We start from the raw sequence: 12,493 nt of genomic DNA on the forward strand, positions 1-12,493 counted from the left end.
CTGGAGCGTCTTCAGTTCCGCGAACGCTACGGCGGCCATGATCAGGTTAAGGTGGCCAACGGCTCAGGTTTGTCTATTTCGCATATTGGGCACTCGACCTTAGCCGGTTCTTCTCTACGTCTGAACAATATTTTACATGTTCCAAATATTAGCCAACATCTTCTATCAGTCTATCGTCTTGTGTCGGATAATCGTATCTTCATTAAATTTCATAAATATTTTTTCCTTGTTAAGGACAAAGCCACCAGGAGAATTCTTCTTCGAGATAGAAGCAAAGGAGGGCTCTACCCTCTTCCACTCGGACGAGCCTCGCATCAGTCCGAGCGTCAAGCGTCGTACAACGTCTGTGTCTCCTCATCTCAGTGGCATCAGCGTCTCGGTCATCCATCCAAAAATGTCGTCAGTTCCATTGTTAGGAATAATGATCTCGAGTCTTCAACCTCAGATACTTTTGCTTTAGTTTGTGATGCTTGTCAATGTGGTAAAAGTCGTCAACTATCTTATACTGCTTCTGCTCATGTGTCTACTATGTCTCTTGAATTAGTTCATACTGATGTTTGGGGCCCTGCTCATGCTTCCTCTGGGGGATACAAGTATTATGTGAGTTTTATTGACAACTACTCCCGTTTTTGCTGGATCTATCTACTAAAACATAAGTCTGATGTTGAACAGGTGTTCTATGCTTTTCAAGCACATGTTGAGCGCCTTTTGGATGCTAAGCTTAAAGCTGTCCAATCTGACTGGGGGGTGAATACCATAAGTTGCACCGTTATTTTCTTCGTACGGGCATCTCTCACCGAGTCTCTTGCCCTCACACCTCCCAACAGAACAGCATTGCCGAGCGCAAACACCGATACTTGGTTGAAACTGGTCTTGCTTTGTTGGCTCACTCATCTCTCCCTTTACGTTATTGGGATGAAGCTTTTCTGACTGCGTGTTACCTAATTAACCGCATGCCCACCCCCGTGCTTGGTCGAGATACTCCTATTCACCATCTTCTGAAGATTCCACCCAACTATACTTTTCTTCGTACCTTCGGGTGTGCTTGTTGGCCTAGTTTGCGGAAGTATAACTCGGTCCAAGATGTGTGTTTTTCTAGGATATAGTCCTATGCATAAGGGGTACAAGTGTCTTGATCGATCTACGGGTCGTATATACATCTCGCGTGACGTTATCTTTGACGAGTCTGTCTTCCTGTTTGCTACTCCCGGTGTCACTGTCGATGTGTCTACACTTGACGAGGCTATTTCTTTTCCATCCACAGAACCGTCTACGAGTGCTCATGTGCGTAATTATGACTTAACCTACTTGGCTACTAATCCATCTGGCCTAGCCAGCGTTTCTCCTGTGCAGGCTCCGCGCTCGGCCACGCTCGACGTACACGCCATGCAGATCGACGTGCATGGCGGCCAGGCTTCCCAGGCAGGGGTCCTGCCTGCACGTGCGGCTGGCTCTTTTTGCGCCTCGCCAGCCAGCGACTCAGTCTCGCCAGCCCGCGAGTCGGCCTCGCCCGCCCGCGAATCGGCCTCGCCAGCACCTGGAGTGGCGCCTGGCTCCCCGTGTGCCTCGTCGGCCCATGAGCCGGCTCATGAGCCATCTTCGCCGGCTCCTGTGCCACCGTCGCCAAGTCCAGCATCGTCGCCCAGTTCAGCACCGTCGCCATCCTCGCCTCCGCCTCCGGCCGTCGAGCCCCCTCACCCAATGGTGACTCGTACCCTTGATGCTACTCGTCGTGAGAAGGAATTTACTGATGGGACGGTGCGGTATAATCCTCTTCGTCGTGCCTTCTTTGCGACACCGGTGTCGCATCGTGATGCCCTCCGTGAGCCGGCGTGGCGTGATGCTATGGCTGCTGAGTTTGCAGCGCTTCGTCAAAATGGCACATGGGTCTTGGTTCCTCGACCACCTGGCGTTAACATTGTTGGTAGTAAATGGATGTTCAAGATGAAGCAACACGCTGATGGGTCTGTTGACAAGCACAAGGCTCGCCTCGTTGCTCGTGGTTTTACTCAACAACAAGGTCTTGACTATGGTGATACTTTCAGTCCTGTGGTCAAACCAACTACTATTCGTCTGGTTCTTTCGCTTGCTGTTTCATGAGGATGGAGTTTGAGGCAAGTTGATGTCAGCAATGCATTTCTTCATGGCTTTCTTTCCGAGACTCTTTATATGCAGCAACCACCAGGTTTTGAAGATACTCGGTTTCCTTCGCACGTGTGCAAGTTGCAATGGGCTTTTTATGGTCTCAAACAGTCGCCACGTGCTTGGTATGCTCGTCTCAGTGCTCGACTTCTTCGGCTTGGTTTTGTTCCATCCAAGGCGGATGCATCTCTATTCATCTTTGCTGTGCATGGCATCCAGATATACATGCTAGTGTATGTTGATGATATTGTTATTGCTGGCTCCACTCCGGCTGCAGTTGATCGTCTGGTGAGATCTCTCTCCGACAGTTTTCCCATCAAGGATCTTGGTCCTCTCCAGTATTTTTTGGGGCTTGAAGTATCCTACAATTCATGGGGCATGACGCTGACTCAACGCAAGTATGCACTTGATCTTCTTCATCGTGTGAGTATGGAGAATTGCAGGCCTACCTCTACACCATTATCTGCCACTGAGCATCTGGCTCGTGAGGTCGGCACTACCTTGGGTGTTGAGGATGCCACTCGATGTCGCAGCATTGTTGGAGGACTCCAGTATTTAACGCTCACTCGTCCTGACCTGTCCTTTGCAGTCAACAAGGTTTGCCGGTATTTATCATAGCCGACTAATGAGCATTGGGAAGCTGTCAAGCATATATTGCGTTATGTCAAAGGGACTTTGAGTACTGGATTGAGGATTCGTAAATCTCCTTCCACTGGTGTCAGTATTTTCACAGATGCTGATTGGGCTGTATGCATTGATGACCGCCGTTCCACTAGTGGTTTTGCTGTGTTTGTTGGATCAAATCTTGTCTCATGGAGTTCCAAGAAACAGCCAACTGTCTCTAGATCGAGTATGGAGGCAGAGTATAAAGCTTTAGCTAATGGAGCAGCTGAAGCAATCTGGGTGGAGACCTTATTCAAGGAGCTTGGGGTCTTCAAGCAGCGTACCACCATTCTGTGGTGTGATAATCTTGGGGCTACGTACCTGACAGCAAATCCAGTCTTTCATGCAAGAACCAAGCACATAGAGATAGATTTTCACTTTGTGCGTGAGCGAGTTGCTTCTGGTGTGTTAGATGTCAGGTTTATCTCGTCTAATGACCAACTAGCTGATGTATTTACTAAACCGGCCACACGACAGATGTTAGAACGTTTCCGGTCCAATCTGAACCTTGTATGTAGTAGTAGTTTAGATTGAGGGGGTGTGTTGGAAACGGTTTTATACCTGTCGTATTGTAATCTAACTCTGTATTGTTGGTCTTATATATATATATATACGAGATATGTGGAGGCTATGCCCCACGCAACCCTAAATCAAACTGGCGTTACATCTATCCAGTCCTCACAAATTTTAGAATCATAGCATCTCCTAGCAAGAAAATGGGCTTCTCTTGGACAGTGTTTGAAGTTAAACCCCCGGTGTTATGCGCTAACAGAAAGCAATCAGCTAGTATCGCCGAGTGAGGGCTCCAGATTTCAGTATTTGCACTAACTCAAGGCAATCAGACTACCTGTACATTAGGGCATCTCAATCTGTCCATCAGTTTTAGTCCACTCAGTGCAATTGCTTCGACCGCTTGCGGACCAATTGTGTAAATTTATGTAACTTGTCACCGAAATGAAAGCTTGCATCCGTTGTGAACTGAGAAGAAAAACGATGGATGTTGGCTGCCTGGAGAAGTAACCTGGGTGCTGCTCTGCTCCTCCTCTGTTTTTTTATGGCCATTTGCTCGGGCAGCTTGCGTGCGTGTGTGCGTTCGCCGGAAACAAGGCGGGAGAGCGAGGCTCTTGCCAACAAAAGAATGGTGGAGGACGGAGATGACCTTGTGACCTCGAGGACGATGGCGCCGGTGACCAGTGATGTCGAAAGACGCCGTCGAGCGGGCCGGCGGCGACCCGCTGGACGAACTCCCTCGCGCGCGACGCCGACCCGCTCCAGCGCCACCATACTCCTCCGCCGCACCCATACCGGGCTGCGGGTTGGGTCCTCCGCCCCCACTGCCGTCTGGCGCCGGCCACCGGCCATGCAGGAGTGGGCAGAGCCGGCGACCCAGTGACTCTTCAAGCGTAGACTAATGGCCTGTTTGGATTGTGATTATTTTTGCCACATATTGTCACATTATTTTTTACCACACTTGTTTAACTTGAGTTACGTAAATTCTTAGCCACACTTTGGCAATCTTGCCATATTTTTTATGTCTTTGACATGTGAGGCTTATTGCTCATAATTTTTTTCTTGCCTTAGATGTGGCAAGAATCAAACACCCACCTATTTACCTAAGGTAAGGAGTGATAAAGTGTGGCAAGGTGTGGTTAGAAACCAAACAACCCTTAAGTATGTGTCAATTAACATGGATTGGAGGAAGTACACCCTCCATTTTTTATATACAAGACCATTATCAAAATTATCTGCAGCTATATAAGGCTACTAACACTGATCGACATAAATATTGATGGAGTGAGAAGATTGGTTTGCATGTGTTGCATTAAACAACCCATAAGAAGTGAGAGGGTTGGCTTGTTCTGTGTTGGAGAGAAAAATATACATTAATTTACACGTCAAATGAGAAAGAAAGCTGGCTTTCAACATTGGTTTAAACCGGTAATCATTTTTACCTTGGTACATGTAATATAGGTTTATTGCTTTATATACAAAAATGAAGGGAGGACTAATTTTATGGAATCCCCTATTTTCAGTTAGCTTTAATAAGTCAAAAGCTTTTTTTACATAAATATCAAAAGCTTACCAAGAGCAAATTATATGTGTACCACTGTCGATTTACACGTATATTCAAATGGTACTGGATTTTTTTATTCCAAATATGCCACTAAAAATTTGCACATGATACAATTTGTCACTTTTGTTGCTCATATGAAGAAAAAAAAGATTACTCGAGGACCCAATATCTTGTTCCACGAAGAAAGTATCCTGATTTTTTAATTTAGCTACCCTTAAAAGAATCTTGATTTAATTTTGATAATAAACAAATAATACATTTAATCAAAACCGTTCAACTAGACTAGACATAGAAAGAGACCTTCAATGGAAGAGTTTAGTTTATTTTGCAAATTTATGTAAGTTTTAAGTTGAACTTAACTGAACAAGCCAAGCAATCCATTTTGTCACAATCACAAGAAATGTGTCCCCCACCGTATATTTCCCCCTTCTGTTTATCCACTACCTTGGTTGAACCTAAGCAAAAGTAAAAGAGGTCCAAGAAATAGACCCATTTAGACTAGGTTAACTTTTAGCTTCTTTTATTTTATGAAATCTGTTGAACATGTAATGTATGTGGTCTGGTTTAAATGAAAATCACTTGGTTTGTTGAAATCCCGTTTGAAATGTACACGAGCACAGTCAGATGACCGGCTCGTGTATAACTGTCTGCAGACACATCCGCTAACAGATACCGTGTCCATTTAGGGGTCGGCGTTGGAGATGTCTGACCCTAATAGCACATCTTATGTACAACCAATGATTTTTTTAGTGGATAGGATCAATGGAGTTAGTTGTAATTTTAATCTCCCTCTCCCTGGTCCCCTTAAAATCGTTGTTTGGACACAAATTTTCAATATAAGGTGGCCATTAATTTTTTTACTATGATATACTTGAAAAATATAAAAACATATGTTGTGTAGGATTTTTTTGGGAAACGAAAACACACTAGTAATTTTTTAATCCAATTTGAATATATGTAATGATATTGTAGTAAATAGAAACAATCAAAAGGAAAACACTCTACCCCAGGTCTCGTGAAAATAAATTGGGACAACAAAAAAAAACACCCAGACTATCCATAATGAGAGTATGATAACTAGTATCATGCATGCCAACTAGACAATTTTGATGAGATGACATAAAATTAAATAAAAAATGTTAAGTATTATCTTATGATACTGTATCATAACATTTATTATGATACTAGCATGTGTCATGCAAGACAATAAGTAGAGTCATTTATAATAATATGCACTTGAACTAGTATCGTGATTGTGATGCTCCCGCTACGAATAGCCTTATACTAATTTTCAGTATTTTTAAAGACATTGTCGGTTCAAAATTCAGATTTTTGCTTCATCTTGGGTAAGATAATAAAAAATAATAGTAATAATCACGGCCTTGAAAAGGTCTGTGCTATTATTGCTTCTGTTGGAAGGAAAAATGAACAGTGATATTGAAAAGGTCAGTCCACGCGTGAATACCAATACCGGCGCTGACTCGCTGCATGCATGCATGGACCGACCGACAGCATATATGCCTCTCACGCAGCTGCATGTCACCGGCGGCGGTACGAGTGTTTTGCACGCATCATCACGAATTCACCATGCTTCCGGTGGCGGCGTTCATTTTTCTGCTGTTCCAGCTCTGCATCTCGGCGGCGGCTGCTCAGGTCGCAGGAGGTGCGGGGCCGCCGCCGGTGACCTGCCCGACCAGCTGTGGCAGCGTGAGCGTGCCGTACCCGTTCGGCATCGGCGAAGGGTGCTACTGGCCGGGCTTCAACCTCACCTGCGCCCGGACGCGCGGCCGAGAGCGGCTGCTCATCGGCGGCCGCAGCGGCACCCTCGAGGTCGTGGACATCTCGCTGGCCAACTCCACGGTGCGCGTCATGGACACCGCGGGCGCTGTGAACATCACCTACTACGGGATCCCGGAGGGCAACGGCACGTGGGGCGGCCTCGCCGGCGCCCGCGCCGGCCCGTACGTGGTGTCGGAGACGCGCAACCAGTTCCTGGTCACCGGCTGCAACGTGCAGGCCACGCTGCTCGGGGAGACCGGCAACGTCATCGTCGGCTGCTCCGCCTTCTGCGCCGTCAACGACCGGTGGTCCAGCGCCGCCACGAGCTCGCTCGAGGAGGTCGCCAAGTGCGCCGGCATCGGCTGCTGCGAGACGCCCATCCCCATCGGCCGCCCGTCCTACGGCGTGGAGTTCAAGTGGGTGGACCCCAACCACGAGAAGGACGGCGAGCTGCCCGCGTACGTTCGCATCGCCGAGAGGGGCTGGTTCGAGGGCGTCTCCGCCGCGCTCCTCAACACGTCGCTCGCGGACGCGTCGAGCCGGACGGCGATCCCCGTGGTGCTAGAGTGGGCGGTGGAGTCCAGGCCGCTTCCGCAGCCGCAGGATACGCTGGGCACGTCGGGCTGCCCGGAGGACGCGGCGACAAGCGCGTGCCGGAGCAGCCTCAGCTCATGCCACAACGTCACCGGCAACTACCGCACCGGCTACGTGTGCCGGTGCCATGACGGGTACCAGGGCAACCCGTACCTCGCCGACGGATGCCAAGACGTCGACGAGTGCGCGCTGCCCGGCACCTGCTCCGGCGGCCAGTGCACCAACACGGCCGGCGGATACATATGCCGGTGTCCGCGTGGGGCCCGCGGCAACCCCCATGTCAAAGATGGCTGCGTCAAATCTTCCTTAGGTAAGCACGACAGCACAACATCAGATCAGAGAGAGACTGTTCTTGCTCTGTTTCACACCAGAGACCATTTCCTAACAAGAGAGACACGTTTTCTGTCAATACTTTTTCAGGTTTAAGTGTCGGCATAGGAATGGGCAGCGGCGTTGGCCTTCTACTAATGGTACTTGGTGCCATCTTTTTTACCAGGAAGATGAAGCGCCGGAGGGCAAAAATGTTGAAGCAGAAGTTCTTCAAGCAAAACAGGGGTTATCTCTTGCAGCAATTGGTGTCACAAAAGGCGGACATCGCCGAGAGGATGATCATCCCCTTGGTGGAGTTGGAGAAGGCCACAAACAATTTCGACAAAGCTCGCGAGATCGGCGGAGGAGGACATGGCACGGTGTACAAAGGGATCATGTCAGACCTGCATGTTGTGGCGATCAAGAGGTCTAAGGTCGCGATCCAGAGGGAGATCGACGAGTTCATCAACGAGGTAGCCATCCTCTCTCAGATCAACCATCGGAACGTGGTGAAGCTCTTTGGGTGCTGCCTCGAGACGGAGGTACCATTGCTAGTGTACGAGTTCATCCCCAATGGGACTCTTTACCATCATCTTCATGCCGAAGAGCCTGAAGCACCGTTGCCATGGTTGGATCGTCTGAGAATTGCAATAGAGACCGCGAGAGCTCTCGCGTACCTTCACTCGGCCGTGTCAATCCCTATAGTTCACAGGGACATCAAGTCTCAGAATATTTTGTTAGATGGCAATCGCGTAGCAAAGGTGTCGGATTTTGGAGCTTCAAGGTGCATTCCGATCGATCAAACGGGGAATGCAACCGCCATCCAAGGGACATTCGGGTACTTAGACCCTATGTACTACTATTCGGGACGACTTACCGAGAAGAGCGACGTTTACAGCTTTGGTGTTCTCCTCATGGAGCTGCTCACCAGGAAAAAACCATGCTCATTTCGGTCGCCGGAGGAGGAAAGCCTTGTCGCACATTTCACTACCTTGCTCGCAACAGGCAATCTAGTCCGTGTGCTAGATCCTCAGATTGTGGTGGAAGGGGGCAAGGAGGTTGAAGAGGTAGCTATGTTGGCAGCGGCATGTGTGAGGATGGAAGGAGACCACCGGCCGACCATGAGGCAAGTCGAGATGACACTCGAGAGCCTTCGAGTACCCAATGAAAATGCTAAGATGTATGAGATGGTTGCACCTAGCTATGCAGTGGTTACGGGTAAGAGCACAGAGGAGGTGAGCAGACAATATAGCCTAGAAGAAGAGTATTTGTTGTCATCAAGATACCCACGATAGTGAATGTATTTTGGTGCTAGTTAAGTTTAACTAGAAACTAAGGATTTTTTTCATTGATTTGTACACAAGGATTAAAGGGCTTGTATGTTTTACTATTTTTTGTATTTTATGGAAACAACGAGGCCTCTCTTAACCATGTCATACACACCAAGGAACGAGCCCTTTAAATTTGAAATGGGGCTCGGATCTGAAGTGGACATAAGACACACATACGTATAAGAAAGAAAAAGATTTTAGTAGTGACTATCAAGCGTCCTTGACTGGGGTCAGTCAACACATATGGATAGTTAACCTTAGGTATGCAGGTTGTGACACCAAAGAAAATGCAACACGGGTCTTCTTTTTCTTTTCAGAACTATCACGCATTTTATTTATTCAGCAAAGTCGGCTGTCTCCTCAGAGATCACCCTCAAGATACAATCAGGTCGGGATTCAGTCCACACATTACTCACCCCCTTCCCTAGCTAGAATATGGGCGATGTTGACGTGTTTGATGGGTCTCTTTGACTAGGTGTGGAATTTATGCTAGTAGATGATCTCATACATCTGTGACAGATGTGGAATGGGAATTTGGGGATGACATAAAGAAATTATATAAAATACTCCCTCCTTTCATTTTTATAAGACCTTGAAGACATTTTAAACAATATGCTAAATAGCTTATTTTAAGTTGTCTGAAACGACTTACAAAAGTGAACGGAGGAAATGGTTCAATTGCTTGCTTCGAGATGTATCTAGGTGCAACTTAGAAGAGTTAATAATATACAAGAGTTGTTGACATATCATTACACTTTAGCTACACGTCAGGCAACTGAATATTTAATTTGGGTCAGTCAATATTGTAACCGTTGATTCAAGTAACGATATACGTGTGAAAGTTCACAATGGATTTGACTGCCCCGTTGATTTCCTCAGTCGTTTTTCGTTTCTTGCTGGTGCATGCATGTCTTCAGTTCTTGTGTGTAAATGTACATTTGTGTGTGTGTGTGTGTGTGTGTGTGTGTGTGTGAGAGAGAGAGAGAGAACAACTCAGCACACACTTTTTTCCTTGTGGTTTTTATTATCTTTTATTTTGTTTTATTAGTCAGGTTTTGTTTTTTCTTTGTGTGTATGTTTGGATGTAACTGTGTGTAAATGTACACGTGCAAGTATTATATAATGTGTGTGCAAATTGTACTAGAGTGCGGAAATTTCACTATTATATGTATATTCTTGCATACTATAAAAAGTGCGATTTTTATGCTATTTGTGCGAAAGTTTCTTATTTATTTTCTTTCTTCTTCAGGGATAATATCAATACCACTAATTCATTTTTCTTAGAAAATGCCATTTATTACTATTTTTTTTGTGTGTGCAAGTATGCACGCATGTACTAAAATAATATGTGTGTAAATTATATAAGATTTCGATGTTACACTATTATATGTGTATTGCTTGCATGTTACAAGAAGTACATTTTTGGTGCAAAACTGTGTGCAATTTTTTAATTTTCTTTGTTGTTAAAAGGTAATATCAATGTCATCAATTCATTTTTTCCTTAGAAACTTTATTTTTATTTTTTTTTAGTTTTTCTTCATTTTCTGTCTTCTTAAAGGGTGATACCGGCGCCACTAATTCATTCTTGCCTTAGAAAACTTCATTATTTAGGTTTAGTTTTAATTTTATTTTCTTTCTTCTTTCAGGATAATACCAATGACATCCTTTTGAAAAATGCTCCGGAAGCTTTGTTGGTTGATCATGATGCATTTGCTTCTAAAGCAGCATGGCGGTGCGTCGGAGCTTGTCGGCGATGGCAGCATGATGGCAGCGTGTCAGGCGTCGAGATGGTGTATCGCTGGGCTGTTGGAGTTGCCAGACAGGAGACGTGTCGGTCTGGCTGCTCGAGCTGGGCAGGCCGAGGGCGGCGTGGGTCGCGGGCGGACGGCTCCGCCGTGGCCGTTGGTTGGTGGAGTTAGCGGCGCGACAGTGGTGGTTTGGCCCTAGCGCTCTACTTCCGACAAGTCATCTTTCTGTCATATGTCGATCTCTTGTATCTGGCCGCTAACAAGTTCCGATCTTCCCATGTAATATCTATACAGATTGGTGTATGTTGCCCCTGGATATCTAGATTGGAAAGGTTCGGGTCGTGCGCTTAAGAGGGCACAGCGCGAAGCTTCGCTTTTTATCGATGTCATGGAACATGTCTAAGTTAAGATTCCTAAGGCATTGATAGAGGTAGAGAAAGTCATGTCGGCTGCGATTGGAGGTTTTGAAACTTTGGTGGAAGGATGCATTGGATGTGATGAATTCTGTGTGCCAGGTGTTTGGTGACCTGCATCAGCGGCCTCGACAAGTGGGGACGACAACATTCGAGGACTGCATTTTTGATGGTGCTCCTCGAGTACGGAGTCTTGATTCCCAAGGTGAAAGGCCAAGGTTTTACTTTTATTGGTTGTACTTGCAATGACCTTGTTGAAGACATTGTGTTTTGGGGTGAATTCAGACTTTCTCCAGAGTGAAAATCCAAGATCTTCGATCGAACAACGACAACACTTGTGCATTGTATATTCGTGGAGGCGTTGTTTCGAAGAACCTGTTTTGTATTCGTCTTCGATGGAGGTTAGAGTGTTGTTGATACTAGTGACTGATCACCTTGATGGAGTTTTTTTCTTTTGTTTTTCTTTTTGTTGTGTGTATCTATGATGCTTTTGGGACATATTGTTTTTTTTGAGCATCAGTACAAACACAAGCACTCATATACACGCGCATATACTCATCCCTATGAACGCACACACGCACATCCTACCCCTATGAGCACCTCCGAGAGACTGAGCCGGCATATTATCTTTTGGGACATATTGTTGATAGAGAGACTAGATGTAATTGATATCTTTACGATATTAATACATTCTCTTTTTTTTTGAATCGGGCATTACCCCTTTCCATTACTGCGACATAACGGAAATACAACAGTCCAAAGAGGAGAAAAGAGGAAGCGAGTTCAACGCATCGCCGGGAAACCCATTGTGAGCACTCGCCATCGAGATTACTCACTGTGGGGCGAAAACCCGATGACACCAAATCTCTGTAGCTAAGGACCAGGGTCAAACAGCCCCAAAAGAGCACAAAACACAAGCTCGCAACAGTCGAGCAGAATAAGTTCAGACCCACGCAGGGGAGAGCAGCTCAAGCATCAAACTAAACCACATGGACACAGCTCCAGTAGAATCAGCAGGTCGCCTCTTCACGGTTCGCAGCACAAATCCTCATCATCATCGACGCATTCTCCTTCAGCATCTTCGCGCCGTCCCTCATGGCAGTAGCGTCATCCTGCTTCATCATTCCTGCCCAATAGAAAATTAAAGCACAGGTAGAGAAAATACATTCAAACGGGCTCGTAAGAGGTTTGAACTCAAAGGTGGCCCTGTTGCGACACAACCAGATCGCCCAGCACACAGCAGCGATCCCTGCTGTATAGAACTTTCCCCCAAGTAGGAATGTAAAACACCAAGAGTAGGCCTGCCAAATATTATCAGGGCATAAAGTAGTGCCAAACATACATGCCATTGTTCTCCAGGTTATCCTGGCAACAGGGCAAGTAAAGAACAAATGCTGCGCGGTCTCTCTTCCTTCACAAAAAGAATATTTTGAATTTCCT

At 46.3% G+C, this 12,493-nt stretch overlaps 1 protein-coding gene across 1 annotated transcript; it reads left to right on the forward strand.

Moving 5' to 3' along the window:
* Positions 1–6,356: 6,356 nt before the first annotated feature.
* Positions 6,357–8,856, forward strand: LOC119319210 (wall-associated receptor kinase 3-like). Its single transcript, XM_037593698.1, has 2 exons — positions 6,357–7,562; positions 7,673–8,856. Exons 1-2 carry the CDS (start codon positions 6,368–6,370, stop codon positions 8,854–8,856), a joined length of 2,379 nt encoding a protein of 792 aa, XP_037449595.1. The 5' UTR covers positions 6,357–6,367.
* The last annotated feature ends 3,637 nt before the right edge of the window (positions 8,857–12,493 follow it).

The sequence above is a fragment of the Triticum dicoccoides genome, chromosome 6A (genome assembly GCF_002162155.2).
Source record: "Triticum dicoccoides isolate Atlit2015 ecotype Zavitan chromosome 6A, WEW_v2.0, whole genome shotgun sequence".
NCBI classification, from domain to species: domain Eukaryota; kingdom Viridiplantae; phylum Streptophyta; class Magnoliopsida; order Poales; family Poaceae; genus Triticum; species Triticum dicoccoides.